Source organism: Somniosus microcephalus, chromosome 10 (genome assembly GCF_052327205.1).
Source record: "Somniosus microcephalus isolate GS21.2 chromosome 10, FLI_Smic_1.0, whole genome shotgun sequence".
NCBI classification, from domain to species: Eukaryota; Metazoa; Chordata; class Chondrichthyes; order Squaliformes; family Somniosidae; genus Somniosus; species Somniosus microcephalus.
Window position 1 is genome coordinate 137,573,039 of NC_140996.1, and position 17,824 is coordinate 137,590,862.

The 17,824-nt window shown below is 50.7% G+C and overlaps 1 protein-coding gene across 2 annotated transcripts in view; it reads left to right on the forward strand.

Moving 5' to 3' along the window:
* Positions 1 to 1,399: 1,399 nt before the first annotated feature.
* Positions 1,400 to 17,824, forward strand: part of prcp (prolylcarboxypeptidase (angiotensinase C)) — a 48,347-nt gene continuing 31,922 nt past the window's right edge. The window contains exons 1-2 of one of the 2 annotated variants that reach the window (XR_015079732.1): positions 1,400 to 1,637; positions 7,595 to 7,735. Coding sequence is in view for 1 of the 2 variants with exons in the window: in XM_085998895.1 (XP_085855021.1) it covers positions 1,461 to 1,637; positions 7,595 to 7,735 (318 nt within the window). In the remaining variant the exon portion in view is untranslated. The remainder of the gene's footprint in view (positions 1,638 to 7,594; positions 7,736 to 17,824) is intronic. The other variant, XM_085998895.1, reaches the window with a different exon arrangement.

Below are 17,824 nucleotides of genomic sequence, written 5' to 3' on the forward strand. Positions count from 1 at the left end.
ACAGTCACACTCCTCCCCCCCCCCGACAGTCACACTCCTCCCCCCCCCGACAGTCACACTCCTCCCCCCCCCGACAGTCACACTCCTCCCCCCCCCCGACAGTCACACTCCTCCTCCCCCCCGACAGTCACACTCCTCCCCCCCCCGACAGTCACACTCCTCCCCCCCCCCGACAGTCACACTCCTCCCCCCCCGACAGTCACACTCCTCCCCCCCCCGACAGTCACACTCCTCCCCCCCCCGACAGTCACACTCCTCCCCCCCCGACAGTCACACTCCTCCCCCCCCCCGACAGTCACACTCCTCTCCCCCCCCCCCGACAGTCACACTCCTCCCCCCCCGACAGTCACACTCCTCCCCCCCCCGACAGTCACACTCCTCCCCCCCCCGACAGTCACACTCCTCCCCCCCCCCCCGACAGTCACACTCCTCCCCCCCCCCGACAGTCACACTCCTCCCCCCCCCGACAGTCACACTCCTCCCCCCCCCCCCCGACAGTCACACTCCTCCCCCCCCCCGACAGTCACACTCCTCCCCCCCCCCCGACAGTCACACTCCTCCCCCCCCCGACAGTCACACTCCTCCCCCCCCCGACAGTCACACTCCTCCCCCCCCCCGACAGTCACACTCCTCCCCCCCCCGACAGTCACACTCCTCCCCCCCCCCGACAGTCACACTCCTCCCCCCCCCCGACAGTCACACTCCTCCCCCCCCCGACAGTCACACTCCTCCCCCCCCCCGACAGTCACACTCCTCCCCCCCCCCGACAGTCACACTCCTCCCCCCCCGACAGTCACACTCCTCCTCCCCCCCCCGACAGTCACACTCCTCCTCCCCCCCCCCGACAGTCACACTCCTCCTCCCCCCCCCCCCGACAGTCACACTCCTCCTCCCCCCCCCCGACAGTCACACTCCTCCTCCCCCCCCCCGACAGTCACACTCCTCCTCCCCCCCCCGACAGTCACACTCCTCCTCCCCCCCCCGACAGTCACACTCCTCCTCCCCCCCCCCCGACAGTCACACTCCTCCTCCCCCCCCCCCGACAGTCACACTCCTCCTCCCCCCCCCCGACAGTCACACTCCTCCTCCCCCCCCCCGACAGTCACACTCCTCCTCCCCCCCCCCGACAGTCACACTCCTCCTCCCCCCCCCCCCGACAGTCACACTCCTCCTCCCCCCCCCCCCGACAGTCACACTCCTCCTCCCCCCCCCCCGACAGTCACACTCCTCCTCCCCCCCCCCCGACAGTCACACTCCTCCTCCCCCCCCCCCGACAGTCACACTCCTCCTCCCCCCCCCCCGACAGTCACACTCCTCCTCCCCCCCCCCCGACAGTCACACTCCTCCTCCCCCCCCGACAGTCACACTCCTCCCCTATCACTTTACTCCTCCCCCCCGTCAGTCACACTCCTTCACCCCCCGTCAGTCACACTCCTCCCCTATCACTTTACTCCAGTTCGATGGCGACGGAGCTGAAGCTGCCGATTGCGGCTGTCACCACGGCAACTGCGACCCTGGCTCTGATCCTGGCGACCGCGGCCGCGGCCCTTGTCTCCCACCCTCACCCCGGAGCCCTGCCCGCCCAGCCGGGCCACACGGCCCAATTGGATTATGAAACCCGGTATTTCCAGCAGAAGGTGAGCGAACCTTTAACTTTAAGCTGAGTGTCCGGACTCGCCATTGAAATAGTAAATGTGCAGAGTGTCGGTGCGGTCCGATTGCGTTTAATTGTAAATCCCTACACCGAGGTTGTGTCGGAGAAACATTTCAGCAGATCCGGACGGCGAAGATCTTCACTTCTCGTTCTGTAAATTGCAAAACTCCTGGTTTCACATTACAAGCTCATCTGCTGACTCGTTACCACAACAAGCTGTGGTGCAGGAATTAACTGCGTGTGCCCCAGAGCCTTTATTGATTTCAAATTAATAATTGTTACCTTCAGATCTGTAACAGAGTCTAATTCTCTTTGCTTAAAACAAGATCGGACTTTTTTTCTGTATAATCCTCTCCCCTAGTTTATGTTTAAACTACAAATGAGCAGCAACGTATTTCGCCGTATAAATTTAAATTAGTGAACTTTGCTTCAATCACGCTGTTTATGAAGGCTGCGTGCAATAATCAGCAACATGTGAATTATTATAACTTCAGCCTTTGTGAAACTCAGTTTCAAAAAGCCAGTATTTAGTGTTGAAATGTTTGCCAGATCATACACTTCCTGCAATCATAAGGAAACACACAACAGGGGTATGGTGATGATTTAATCTTCCTCCTCTCTCTCCTGAGGGGGTTCTTGACCTCTCCTTCACTCCTCTCTACAATAGCCAAACTTAGATTTGTGAACTCAGGAGAGATCAAACCTATGACCCTTGGCCCTGTGGCATTGTGCGTTAACGATCCAGTGTGCCACATTGTGATTTAAGCCTATAAATTAACCCAGAGAGGGTCAACAGCATGTTAGACTTCGAATGACGCTGTATTAGTAGGATGTGGGTTTAATCCTGTGATTTCTCCACATAATGAGTTCCAGATTTAAGATGTATTCCTTGGATGAGGCGGAAACTGGATGACGAGCTCTTTTGCACAGGATGTGCAAGTCAACCGAGGATGTTCCTCAGCACCTCCTAATAGATAAACCATACCCTGTTATGTGTTTCCTTGTGACTACAGGAAGTGTAAGATCTGGCAAACATTTCAACACTAAATACTGGCTTTTTTAAACTGAGTTTTCACAAAGGCTAAATCACATTTTGCTGAATATTGCACGCAGCCTTCATAAACAGTGTGATTCTCCTAATACATGGATCAAAAGGGGATAGTATGTGAACTGAAGAAATTAAAGCTGTTCGTGACTTTTTTTAACTCGTGTTTAGCCTTTATTAGGTCTAAGCTACATATCTTGGCAGGACAGTGAATGCTATTAACCTTCATGTTATTTTACTCAATAGGTACAGATGGGCTATGCAAACTATTAGCACAGTTTGGTTACAATAGAATAAAGGAGCTGACTCTCACAGGTCTGTCATAAATTTTGCTTTTGGGTTGATGCAAAATTGCTTCAGATGCGCATCAATGTGAAGCAGGAAGTATAACTCAAGAGTGAGGCAGGCGATCTGACTTTGGAATTTATAGAACTGTTCCTGAAAACATTGTTTATTTGAAAGTTGGAGGTTATGGAGTTGGAGAGAGTGGGGATAGTCTTGTTAAGTTTTCTGATGAAAAAAAGATCTAGAGCTAATGAATGTGTGCCTAAAATGGGGTTATGTGCTGGTGTAGTCAGTGAGACATTGGCCTGACTGTCACTGTTTTAAAATGATTAAAAAAAACACTGGTTATAAAATCCACTTACAGTATGAGAAACATAATCAACCTGAGCCCTGGGACATTACAGTAGCAACTCCAAATATTTTTCATATTTATAATTCATACAAGCAATTCAATGTAATCTGGGAAGTTTTTTTTAAGATTATAATGTGATAATTTTTGGAAAAGTATTATCTAAACATATGCAGTAGATGACAACAGTTTGTCTTTAGTCCTGTTTTTGTTTTGCTTTGGAAGAGATTAGTTTTGTGAGGTGAAACTGCTTCTCTCACCTTTATCTAATTTATATAACAGTAACTCCATCAATGATTACAAATGGTTTGGGGTTGATTCTCTAATATCGGAGTAATCAGGCAGATGCCGGGAAGGAAGACACTTGGCATAACTCGCACTTCACTTGGCCGCCTTCAGAGGTACAAACCTGTTAGTGTGGATTAAACAAAAAATCCATTGTGTTTGGCATTAATTTATGTAATGAAATCCTTGCATTTTATGTAGCTTTCATTGGTGTTGTACATGTGTAATCCAAAAATGGTGATAATTAATTACGTAATTGCTGAATTGCCAATCAAATATCTGTGCCTAAATGTGAATTAATTCAAGTAACAAAAAGTACTAATGAGTTAATAATGTGAAAGCAAACAATTAATCCCTCAATTTTTTGCTAAGCTGCCATTCATAAATCAACAAGTACTCCAACTCCAATCAACTGAATAAAATCATTTCTTCATTTTGTTTATGGACCTTTTCCTTTACTCTGGTGATATATTCAGCTAGAAGTAGCATTTACTACATAACAAACACAAAAATTACACAATTCTGAAAAAAAAATCACTACAATAATTGGCCATTTAATGTTTGGAATGTCTGCATGAAGTCTCCCCACCAAGGCCTGTGTTTCTTTCTGGGGCCTAAGCTTGAGTTGGAAATTTCATGTGGGCATTTGCGTGCTGGAGATTTCCAGCTGCTGTGCACCAATTCTGTGTGAAAGTTCATGTGTGGGGAGTGTAATTTTAACTTTGGGTGACTGTGTAAAACAACCTGATTTTAAAGGAAAGGAAAATCTGGTGAGGTGTATATTGGGTGTTCAATTTTATGTAAAACGGGCGATAAAGTTAAAATTAGCCCTGGAGAGAGAGAGAGACTGCAATATGGGAGTTTGGTGAGAGTATAATGAAAACTACAATATCCAGAATGCCTGTAACAGCTTACATCATGTACCCAAGTAGTTATACTATCATGGGCAACTTTGGGGGTGTATTTATGTTTGTGAAGCATCACTGGAGTTCGTAGGATCATTATAATAGCACAGAAAGAGACCATTTATCCCACAAAGCTGTGCTGATACTTGTTCTTCAACTGGAACAATTTACTCTAATCTTTTTCTCTGCATCTTTTTATATTTATTCTTTTCCATTACTTCTCCAACTCTGTATTGAATGATGTTGTCTTGCTTACCTCAGCAGCCACTTGTAGTAAAGCAGTCCATGTCCTAATAATTATGTGAAAAAAATTCTGCTAACTTCCCCCTTCATTCTTCTGGTGATAATCCTGAGTTTGTGCTGTAGTTTTCATAGAATCATAGAAAGTTACAGCACAGAAGGAGGCCCTTTCGACCCATTGTGTCCGCGCCGGCCGACAAAGAGCTATCCAGCCTAATCCCACTTCCCAGCTCTTGGTCCGTAGCCCTGTAGGTTACGGCACTTCAGGTGCACATCCAAGCACTTTTTAAATGTGGTGAGGGTTTCTGCCTCTACCACCCTTTCAGGCAGTGAGTTCCAAACCCCCACCACCCTCTGGGTGAAGAAATTTCCCCTCAAATCCCCTCTAAACCTCCTACCAATTACTTTAAATCTATGCTCCCTAGTTGTTGACCTCTCTGCTAAGGGAAATAGGTCCTTCCTATCCACTCTTATCTAGGCCCCTCATCATTTTATACACCTCAATAAGGTCTCCCCTCAGCCTCCTCTGTTCCAAAGAAAACAAACCCAGCCTATCCAATCTTTCCTCATGGCTAAAATTCTCCAGTCCAGGCAACATCCTTGTAAATCCCCTCTGTACCCTCTCTGGTGCACTCACATCTTTCCTGTAATGTGGTGACCAGAACTGCACGCAGTACTCTAGTTGTGGCCTAACTAGTGTTTTACACACTTCAAGCATAACCTCCCTGCTCTGATATTCTATGCCTCGGCTAATAAAGGCAAGTATCCCGTATGCCTTCTTTAATCACCTTATCTACTTGGCCTGCTACCTTCAGGGATCTGTGGACCTGCACTCCCAGGTCCCTTTGTTCCTCTACACTACTCAGTGTCCTATCATTTAATGTGCATTCCCTTGTCTTGTTAGCCCTCCCCAAATGCATTACCTCACACTTCTCCGGATTGAATTCCATTTGCCACTGTTCTGCCCACCTGACCAGTTCATTGATATCTTCCTGCAGTCTACAGCTTTGTTCTTCATTATCAACCACACAGCCGATTTTAGTATCACCTGCAAAGTTCTTAATCGTACCCCCTACATTGAAGTCTATATCATTGATATATACCACAAAAAGCAAGGGACCTAGTACTGAGCCCTGCGGAACCCCACTGGAAACAACCTTCCAGTCACAAAAACACCCATCAACCATTACCCTTTGCTTCCTTCCTCTGAGCCAATTTTGGATCCAACTTGACACTTTGCCCTGGATCCCATGGGCTTTCACTTTCGTGACCAGTCTACCATGTGGGACCTTATCAAAAGCCTTGCTAAAATCCATATACACTACATCAAACGCACTACCCTCATCGACCCTCCTTGTTACCTCCTCAAATAATTTAATCAAGTTAGTCAGACACGACCTTCCCTTAACAAATCCATGCTGACTGTCCTTGATTAATCCGTGTCTTTCTAAATGAAGATTTATCCTCTCCCTCAGAACTTTTTCCAATAATTTTCCCACCACCGAGGTTAGGTTGACTGGTCTGTAATTACTCGGTCAATCCCTTTCTCCCTTTTTAAACAAAGATACAACGTTGCATTCCTCCAGTCCTCTGGCACCACACTTGTAGCCAGAGAGGATGAAAAATGATGGTCAGAGCCTCTGCTATTTCCACTTTTGCTTCTCTTAACAGCCTGGGATACATTTCATCCGGGCCTGGGGATTTATCCACTTTCAAAACTGCTAAGCCCCTTAATACTTGCTCTCTCACTAAGTTTATTTCATACTCCTCCTCCCTGATTGTAATGTCTGCATCGCCCCTCTCTTTTGTGAAAACAGATGCAAAGTATTCATTAAGAACCATACCCACATCTTCTACCTTCACACACATATTACCTTTATGGTCTCTAATAGGCCCTACTCTTTCTTTAGTTATCCTCTTGCTCTTAATGTATTTATAAAACATCTTTGGTTTCCTTGATTTTACTTGCCAAAATTTTTTCATGCTCTTTGCTTTCCTAATTTCCTTTTTAATTGCACCCCTATACTTCATATACTCCTCTAGAGTTTCTGCAGTATTGAGCCCTCGGTATCTGTCATAAGCCTCCCTTTTTTTCTTTATCCTACCCTGTATGTCCCTTGACATCCAGGAGGCTCTAGATTTGTTAGTCCCACCCTTTTTCTTTAAGGGAACATACTTGCTCTGAACCCTCAGGATTTCCTCCATGAATGCCTCCCACTGCTCTGACACTGATTTACCTTCAAGTAGCTGTTTCCAGTCCACTTTGGCTAAATCCCATCTTAGCAAAATTGGCCTTTCCCCAATTGAGAACTTTTATTCCTGGTCTATCTTTGTCCTTTTCCATAGCTACCCTAAATCTAACTGAATTATGATCACTGGCACCAAAATGCTCTCCCACTGATACCCCTGCCACCTGCCCAGCTTCATTCCCTAAAATTAAATCTAGAACCGCTCCCTCCCTTGTTGGGCTTGTTACATACTGGCTAAAAAAGTTCTCCTGAAAGCATTTTAGGAATTCCGCACCCTCTATACTATGGACAATCGTACCCAGAGTATGTAATACTTTTTACTTTATGTCAGTCATGTGATATATTGCTTTAGTAAATTTGCTGTATTACAATGATGGGTGAATTGCTGTTGCATTTAGGCTACAAGAGGACCAAGGTAACCATTAGAAATTGCACTTGAAGTTCCAGACTTTCCATGAGCAACGCCATGGGATACCTATTAGTCCATACAAATGTTTGATGCTATTATTATACTGTATTAGTATCAGACAAACAAATCCGTTAAATCTTCATGAAATATAGCTAGCTAAATATTTTCCACAGGTTGATCACTTTGGATTTGCTGAAGATTCTACATTCAAACAAAGGTACCTGATAGCAGACAGATACTGGAATCAAGATGGAGGCCCCATTCTTTTCTATACAGGAAATGAGGGAGACATCATATGGTTCTGTAACAATACGGTAAAAACAATTTACTTTGGAAGTTTTCTTTCCTTTTCTCTTCCGTTCCTCTCCTGAACTCATTGACTTCTGCCACAGTTGTGTGTGTGTGTGTGTGTGTGTGGTGTGTTTCCCTTCCGCTCCTCCCCCTCCTCCCCCCATATGCCCATTCTTCGGGTATGTGCATAGACAATGATTGTTGGCCTGAGGTGGGGGCACTCAGCTCAGCCCAAACCTGTCCTCACCGGAAGTTCGCATGCCTACTTCCCAGGAGAGATTACTGGATAGCAATCAGGAAATGAGGTTAATTTTTGTCACCCCAGTAATTTTATCTTACTATAGATTTGATGCTATTAAACAATAAAATTGAAACTATTAATGCGCCAAAGTATTGCTGAGTTGGCTGGGCACAGTGCTGAATTTATTGCATCATTTTTCCAATGTAAAATAACTAGACAGTTTTATGTATTGTTTGCTCATTTTATGAGCTGGAAGGGGAGATTTGTTTGGGTCGGCACCTAACTGGATCGCATGGATGCAGTGAATATCAGAAAATCGGGCGGGTTCTTTTCTGGGTGTGCACTCTGATTTTCTGATATTCACTGTGCTCAGGTGATCCAGTTTTCCTGTGTACAGACCCAAGAAAGTCTCCCCAATAAGTACGCTCTTGTCTCCAATGATGGTACTGTAACTTGATTTTACCACTTCATAATTCCACTAAAGAATTTCCAAGTCAGAGAATGTTAATTATTTGAATATAACAAAATACTGGGACGATTACAGCAGTTTCCAAAATATTTTACTTTTGGAGCTATACTATGTTTACAGAGTTACTAATTTACTATCAAGCTGTGTCAACAAACACACTCCATTTTATATAGTTGAATCAACTAAACCAATTTTTTCAGTAGGGTGAAAAAGTTTAAGTTGAAACAAGTTTACAACTACTATATCTTTTGTGCACAGGAATCGTCTTAGAATGTTATAATTTTTAATGGTGTATTTATCAATAATGGGATGCATATTTGTTTTTAAAATTGATCGGCCAGGCTGTGATTTCTCTTTTCATGCTTTCAGTTTTTAGTTTCCTGCACTTATTCTCTTCTGTTTCCTCCTGTGCTTTTACTTCCTCATCTGGATTATGATCTTCCTTGCTGTGTTAGTCATCCGCTTTTATGATTACTCTGTTTTGTGCTTTCACTGTTCTTTTTGTTAACGAGGTTAAACCGTATTAATTTTAAACAGAATCATTTCCCACCTTTTCCAAGGAACTTGTCACTGGCTGGTGCTCAGAGCCGTCACTGTCACCGGCAGAGAGCAGTGAGCGGCTGGTGGGGGAGGGTGGGGGGAAAGTCAGGAATCTGGTGCCCTGAAATCGCAGGGGGGGGGGGGGGGGCGGGGGAAGAGTTGGGAATCGGGTGTCCTGAAATCGCGCGCGGGGGAGGGGCTCAAGAGTTGTGGGGGAGGTGGTGGGGAATACTCAGAGGGAGAAATGGAGAGAATGGTTTCCCCTTTTCCCTGCCCTCGGTTATCCCTCTTCGCCTGCTCACAGGCGGCCTCCTGATTCTTGGAACCTCTCACACAACAGCTGCTGGTGCAAAACAACAAATAAAGATTCTCAACTACAGGGGACCCAACCTTTTTAAGGTAAATCCAGTAAGATTTGTTGAAGTCATTTGACCCGAGGTCATGATTTGACGTTTCATGGTCAGATGTCATGTAATCAGAACATCAGGAGACCAAACCTCCATGAATGCCTCCAACCAGAGTTGGCAACCCTACTCCAGAGTACATCAAGTACTAATGAGCTGCTAACAGTCCCCTACCCACCCCCAGCACTTCAAACATTAGCAGCTGCAGCACGTAGAGGGAGGGTGTCCCGGACAGGGTTCTGCGGGACATTAACCCACTCAATTTGGCCAGGCACTCCGGCCCAACAGCAGCCACCTCACCTGTTGCAGGCTGCCAACGTAGCAGATCCCAGGATCAGAACATCCCTCCCTCAATGGTAAAGGACCCTGGGATGGCAAAGAACTGGGAAACCCAACGTACAGAAGATGAACTGAAATCACATCCTGCTACCAGGGCTCCGGAATTAGGCACGATCCCAGGTGAGGGTGAAAAAAGGAGCGCTGCAGGAAGCACAGCCAATTCCGGGATATTTGGCTCATCCGGTTTACAATGACAATTTTGAAAATAAGGACATCTGATGCAAGTCCCTTAGGTGTCCCGAATTTACAGTTTTCACTGTACTTCATTCTGGCTGTAATGTAAATGGCCTCCAGTTCTTATCAATAGAAGATAATTTACTGTTGCCATTCATCCTTTCTCAGGATATCCATAATTTAACTCGGACATGCTAACTCCAAATTAGGTCCTAATTCTTTACTCAGTTGTTTTAATGAATTCTGCCTCCTTAATGTGCCCTGAACTCCGCATGATCACCTCCTGCCTTGTTTGATTTGCAGAATCCTAACGACCTAATATAAACAATGTTAGCCTCTATCAGACAAAATAAGTTCTCCTAATACAAAGATATTTGTACTGACTTCAGTATTGTTAAGCTATTTTTTCCTCATTTAGTATTCCTCTGAGTCTTCTGCCAAATCAAGCCCTGCAGTTTCTACACTTTCTCCTTTACTGTAACCTGTTGTGCTAATGGTCCCACCATGCCCCTTACCTATGCCAGGCTGTTAATGTATTGTATTATGTACTATCCTACAATCCCTATTTGCCCTGAAAAGGTAATGGTGGGCTGCCTTTTTGAATGATTGCATTTTTGCCGTGATGGTGCTTCCACGGTGATGTTAGGTAGGAAGTTTCTACCAAACAGTCAATTCCTAATCCAATCTATTATATTGCTATCTATCACGAGTTAGAATTTAGTAATCTATTATGGGCGATAGTGTTAAATGCCTTTCTAGAATCCAGCAGGACAATATTCACTGTTTCACTTCTACCCATTAGGTCTATAATCTAGGCTGACCATACGTCCCTGTTTCCTGGGGACAGTCCCTGGATTAGGTACTGTGCCCCCGGGCAAACAATGTCCCTGGAAGAGTCCCCGGTTCAGAAAACTCGTCCCTGTATAGAGTCTTTGTTTTTTTTTAAACACGAATGTACAGAAACCCCTGGGGAGAAAATTCTCGGCCCATTCCCGCCCGATTTGAGCTCAGGAACGGATTCCAGGAGCCGATTGAATGCAGACGACAATGGCGGGCCCACTTTCCCACAATGCAGTGTGGCGGAGAAAAGGCTCGTGGCGCACTGCGCTCTGGGGAGATTGCATCACCTGACCCTATGTTTCGGCCAATAGTAACTGGCCGGAGGGCGGAACCTTTAAAATGTGCGGGAGAAGCCGAGGGCGCAGTGAGAGCTGGTGGGTGAGTGGATTTACTTTACCTCAGATTAATATGGTGCATTGTGTTTTTTTAACTGAATAAGGCACGCTCTAAATTTTCCCACCGGGAAGAGGTTTCTGAAACCTTCTGAGACAGGCCCCGATTTTCAGCTTGTGTGGGAAATGGTCGGGTTTCCCCAAATGTGGGGTTTCTGACACATAAAAAAGTGTCAGCCAGCTCCACGCAATTTTCCCTCAAGTGGCCAATTAATTCCCAGCATGTGGGAAGCCTTGCTAATTGTCCAATTCGAGTCAGAAATCCCCACAGTATGATGTTGTGGCGTTGGGGAAACACTGTGTGTATGTAGATACACCTGTATAATTCCCTTTTAACTGCTGTATTCCCCATCCCCCGCAAGACAGTTGCAAGCTGAGAGGAATAAGGCACGTTCAGACTTGCCTGCTGCTGAGAGAAGGAAAACCAATCAGGTTCCAGCAGGTGACCAATCCGTGAGTCATCACAGGTTCGCGGGCTTCACGAATTCAGTACTGTATTGTGAGAGTTGGAGTAAAGACCTATTTCTTGTAGCTCGCTGTGTTGCCTATTTCTTTACACGGGAGACCGTAGTCCCCCACATTGGTGACCCCGAATGTCGGTGGCTGAAGCCCCCGACTCACGCAGCCCTACAGAGGCCAGCAACGACCCGATGGCAACCAGCAGCAGCCTGATGTCGGCCGGCGCCGCGTCCTTGAAGCTCCCCACCTTCTGGGAACACCAAGCACCAGCTTGGTTCGCGCACTCGGAGGCCCAGTTCACCCTTCGCAGGGTTCAAGACGACGAAGAAAGGTAGCTCCACGTAGTCTCAGCACTAGCAAGCTCTACCGCCGCTGACGTTCTCGACCTGCTGGGGAACCCACCACAGACCGGCAAGTACTCAACCATTAAGGGCCGCTTGCTGCAGGCTTATGGCCTGTCCAAGGAGGAGAGGGCCCGTAGGCTTCTCTCACTACCAGGCCTCGGCGATTCTACCCCGACCCAGTTGATGAGCCGGATGCTTGCGCTCCTGGGCTCTGAACCGCAGTGCTTCTTGTTTCGGGCCCTTTTCCTCAGCCTGCTTCCTCAGCAGGTACAGACTGCCCTCGCGGGGTCCCCGATCACGGACTGCGTACAACTGGCAGCCGCCGCGGACAAAGTTTTCGCCGTCACCCAACTCGGCTGTGCAGCCGCGAGGCTCCCCGACACCACCGAGCGTGCGCCGCCACACCAGGCCGCAGAGCTATGCTACTACCACGTGCGTTTCGGCCACAAGGCCCAACGCTGCAGAGCACCCTGCTCTTTCGATCAAACCAAGATGGCCGCCCGGCCCAACGCACCAGCCCCGCGCCGCCGCCTAGGCCCGCTCGACCGCACCCCTGCCGCCACGATGGCCATCGGCACCGCAGGTAAACTGCTGTACATAACCGACTCTCTTTCAGGGCGCAGATTCCTTTGCGACACCGGAGCCCAATGCAGCATAATTCCTGCCTCCCAGCTCGACATCCAGGCAGGCCGCAGCGGCCAACCCCTCGTGGCGGCAAATGGCGCAGCCATTGCTACTTTCGGAAAGCGACGGGCCAAGGTTTGTTTCAACGGCCAGCGATTTACGTGGGATTTTGTGACGGCCTCGGTGGCACATCCTTTGCTGGGCGCTGATTTTTTTTGCGCCCACGGACTCCTGGTCGACGTCCGCGACAGGCGCCTGATCGACGCAGCAACTTTCGCTTCACCGGCCTGCCAGCAGAGCAACAGCCCGGCCCTCGTCGGGTCCTGCTCCGCCCCGGCGCATGACGACTACGCCCGCCTACTCGCAGATTTCCCGAGGCTCACACAACCGACCTTCTCAGCCGCGGCAGCCAAGCATGGGGTCGAGCATCACATCGCCACTACGGGACCACCAGTGTTCGCTCGAGCCAGACGCCTGGACCCAGCCAATATGGCGGTGGCCAAGGAAGAATTCGCCACGATGGAAAAACTGGGCATCATCCGCCGCTCGAACAGCCCTTGGTCGTCCCCCCTCCACATTGTGCCCAAGCTGTGCGGTGGCTGGCGCCCCTGCGGCGACTACAGACGGCTCAACGACGCCACCACGCCCGATAGATACCCCATTCCGCACATCCAAGACTTCTCGGCACACCTAGCAGGAAAGTCCGTCTTTTCCAAGGTCGACCTGATTCGCGGCTACCATCAGGTCCCCGTCCACCACGCAGACGTCCAGAAGACGGCGGTCATCACCCCCTTCGGACTGTTCGAGTTCCTGCGCATGCCCTTTGGGCTTAAGAACGCCGCACAGGCCTTCCAACGGCTCATGGACTCCGTCCTATGGGACCTGAGCTTCCTGTTCGTCTATCTGGACGATATCCTCGTGGCCAGCACCAGCAAGGCCGAGCACATCGCGCATTTGCGCTCCCTTTTCCAGCGCCTCAGCCAACACGGGCTAATCGTCAACCCGGCCAAATGCCAGTTCGGAGCAGCCCAAATTAACTTTCTCGGCCACAGAATCTCGCCAAGGGGAGCCATTCCCCTACCTTCCAAGGTGCAGGTGGTGGCGGACTTTCCCCAGCCCACCTCGGTTAAGGTGCTGCAGGAATTTTTGGGGATGGTCAATTTCTATCACCGGTTCGTGCCCAAGGCCGCCGCACTCAAGCGCCCCCTCTACGAAGCCACCAGGGGCAAAATGGGCAAAGAGCAACTCACCTGGTCCAGCGAGATGGCGACAGCCTTTCACCAGACCAAAAGCGCCTTGGCCAACGCCACACTACTGGCCCACCCCATCCCGGGCGCCAAGACCGCCCTCACCACGGACGCCTCGGATTACGCCGTCGGCACCGTCCAGCAACAGTGGGTCGAAGGCGCGTGGCAGCCACTGGCATTTTTCAGCCGACAGCTGCGCAAGAACGAGCAGGCCTACAGCACGTTCGACAGAGAGCTCCTGGACCTGTTCCTGGCAATCCGGCACTTCCGTTTCCTTCTGGAAGGCCGGCCGTTCACCGCATTCGTGGACCACAAGCCGCTCACTTTCGCCATGGCCAAAGTAACCGAACCCTGGTCCGCGCGCCAACAGCGCCAACTCAACTTCATCTCGGAGTTCACCACGGACATCCGCCACGTCGCCGGCAAGGACAATTTGGTGGCTGACTGCCTCTCAAGACCCTCGCTCCACGCAGTGCACCTGGGCGTCGACTACGCCAGCATGGCGAGAGACCAGGCTGCCGACGCGGAGATCCAGGCCCTCAGGACATCAACTACCAGCCTCACCCTGGCCGACATCCACTTCCACGCAGCCGGCACAACCCTCCTGTGCGACGTATCAGTCCCCTCGCCTAGGCCGGTCGTTCCATCCGCCTGGCGCAAGCGAGTTTTCGACATCATCCACGGCCTCTCACATCCAGGGATGCGTGCGTCTCAGAAACTTATGTCCGCCAAGTTCGTCTGGCCTGGACTCCACAAGGATGTGAGAGACTGGACCAACACATGCGTGCCGTGTCAGCGCGCTAAGGTCCAGCAGCACACCAAGGCGCCATTGGAGTGTTTCCCGGTGCCCGAGAGGCGTTTCGACCACGTCCACGTCGATCTGGTAGGCCCCTTGCCGCCGTCGCACGGTTTTACACACCTGCTCATGATCGTCGACCGCACCACCAGATGGCCCGAGGTGGTTCCCCTCGCCTCCACCACCACGACCGACGTCGCGCGAGCATTCGTCTCGACATGGGTGGCTCGGTTCGGCGTGCCGACCGACATATCCTCGGACAGAGGCCCCCAGTTCACCTCCCATTTGTGGAATGCCATCATCGCCGGCCTCGGCACCAAGTTGCACAGGACAACAGCCTACCACCCGCAGGCCAACGGGCTCTGCGAGCGCTTTCATCGTTCTTTGAAAGCCTCCCTCCGCGCCAGCCTGGCCGACACCAGCTGGATCGACAAACTACCCTGGGTTCTCCTGGGATTGCATACTGCGCCCAAAGAGGACCTCCGCGGCCGAGATGGTCTACGGCCAACCGCTCAGAGTACCAGGCGACTTCCTCCCCCTGACAACGGAGCCGTGGTCGGCCGCCAGACAGCTTTCCCTGCACCAGGACGCGGCCCAGCAATTCCGTCCAGTGCCCACTTCGCAACACGGCCCGCAGCCATCCTACGTGCCTCGAGACTTACGACATGCGGAGTTCGTCTTCGTGCGCCGGGATGCGCATAGAGGCCCGCTGCAGGCACCATACACCGGCCCCTTCCCAGTATTGGAGACGGGAGCAAAGCTTTTCTTATCGACGTCGGCGGGAAGCCGGACCTTATTTCAGTAGACCGCCTCAAACCGGCGCACCTGGACCTCAGCTTCCCGTTTCAGCCGGCTCTTCCCCCACGGCGGGGTAGACCCCCCGCGTTGGCGGCGGCCCCACAAGAGGACCAAGACACGCCAGAACCTTACTTCCCGGCCGCCGCCCCACCTTTGCCGGCAGCCCGTCCAGCCAGCCCACCGGCAGATCAGCAGCCAGACCAGCCGACGAACCAACCGGCCGACCTCCCAGACAGCCCTCCTCACACACCAGATGGCTACTACAGCTGCTACGGCCGCTTGGTCAAACCTCCGCAGAGACTGACTTTTACAGTTAACGAGGATTCTGGGGGGGCGTATGTGGCGTTGCCACATTGGGGAAACACTGTGTGTATGTAGATAAACCTGTATAATCCCCTTTTAACTGCTGTATTCCCCTCCCCCCGCAAGACAGTTGCAAGCTGAGAGGAATAAGGCACGTTCAGACTTGCCTGCTGCTGAGAGAAGGAAAACCAATCAGGTTCCAGCAGGTGACCAATCCGTGAGTCATCACAGGTTCGCGGGCTTCACGAATTCAGTACTGTATTGTGAGAGTTGGAGTAAAGACCTATTTCTTGTAGCTCGCTGTGTTGCCTATTTCTTTACGCGGGAGACCGTAGTCCCCCACAATGTCATCATTCGTGGTGCTTTCAAAGTGTCCAGCAAGCTTCTCCACCTCTGCAAGCTTCTCAGCCACTCTTGCACAATGGCAGAGGAACCTGCACCAGCTGCTGCCAGCGGCAGAGGCTGAGCTGCCTTCAAATTCGACGAGGCTTCACTGCAGGCATTATTGGATGGGGTTAGGGCCCACAGGAAGGTCTGCTTCCCTAGGTCAGGGAGGAAGAGGCCTCCCACTGAGACCAATGCTGCATGGGTGCAGGTGTCAGCAGATGCCAACTCGCTGGGAGTCACCAGAAGAACCTTGGCATTACATCTCTAACTCCTTCCTTAACTCCCCCACAGTACCATCCAGAGCCCCCGTCCTCACTGTGGAGGAGGAAGAGGCTGTGCAGCCAGACTCCTCAGAGGAAGCTCCAACCTCTGAGGGTGCAGCGTCAGCAGAAATAAGCGCACCCAGCACCAGCGCAGACACTCGCACCTCGGGGGGACCTTCGGGACACAGAGTAGTGTTGTCACCTGGTGTTTCACAGCTCACAAGTGAGCCTCAGCAGATTCTGGAGACAGGGACAGCAGTGGAGAGTCCTCGTCGGAGGGCGCAAGACTCTGCCAGCTAAGCTCAGCTGCGCTGCATGTCGACCCTCTACCTCTGGGTCCATCCGCAAGAGAAGAGGTGATGGATCTCCATGCACAGATGCAGGAGTCTCTGGCAGGTTTCGTCTCCAGGGTCGCTGTGAGTGTGGAGCGAATGGAGGAGTCCATAGCGACCATGAGCAGAGCCTTTGTGGAGTCATTGGCACATGGACGCATCACCATGGAAAGGTTGGCAACCTCCATGGAGGAGATAAGTTGCCTGGGTATGGAAAACATGGTGAGTGCTCATAAGAGAATGACATCTCTTGAGAAGCGTTGGCCATCTATTGAACAGAGAAACCAGACCTTCATGGAAGTCCTTCTGAGTAGGACTGCCAGTGCAGATACGGGTCCCCATGGCCCCCTAAAGCACAGCAAGGTGCTCTCAAGCCACTTCCAAGCGCTGGCCCCTTCTGGCCTGTGCAGCTTCAGGTGAGTGAGCAGCAGCCTGGTGCTCCTGGTGCTGATCCTGCTGTTCCTGGTTCTGCTGCTGCCGCCTCTGCTGCTGGAGATCCTCTAATGGCAAGAACGGAAGGAAAAAAAGGCGTCCCATGCTTCTCGTAGATGCCTCCGCTGAGGAAGCGCTGAGTGAGGGTGGCGAGAGGGGCTTCCCAGGAGATCGCATTGGAGAAGTGTGTGAGGCTGCAACCTTCCACAGCTGTGCCTGAGCCTTGAAGAAGTAGCCCCAAACCTGCAACAACAAGGTCCTTCAACATACAAGTGCTGGCCCTTTAAATCGCAGCTTCTCCGATTGACCTGCAGCTGACAGCAAGCAAGCCGGCAAGCTTCACGCCAGGTCTCAGCAGCGGGGTTCCCCGCAGGCAGGTTTGATGTGGGGAAAGCCCCAAAGTTGCAACGGCCCCGGAAAATCTACCTCAACAAGCTGATAATTGCTTATTAGTGCTCCGACGACCAGTCCCGCCAGCGGCGGCCGGGACTGAAGCGGGTCGCGGGGAAACGGTGGCCCGAAAGTCGGACGGGGCGGGGAATCAGGCAGGGGGGGGGGGTCCCGACCCGCTTTTTCGCCGATTTCCGGCCCCCAGCCGCATGAAAAGCCGCCCGACGGCGGCCAGAAAATTGACCCCAGAGTGTCTTTCACACCTTATATAGAAAATCGTAGCCTGTTTGGAACAGATTTAAAATTGAGAAATTAAAAGTTAGGATATTCGGGGACGA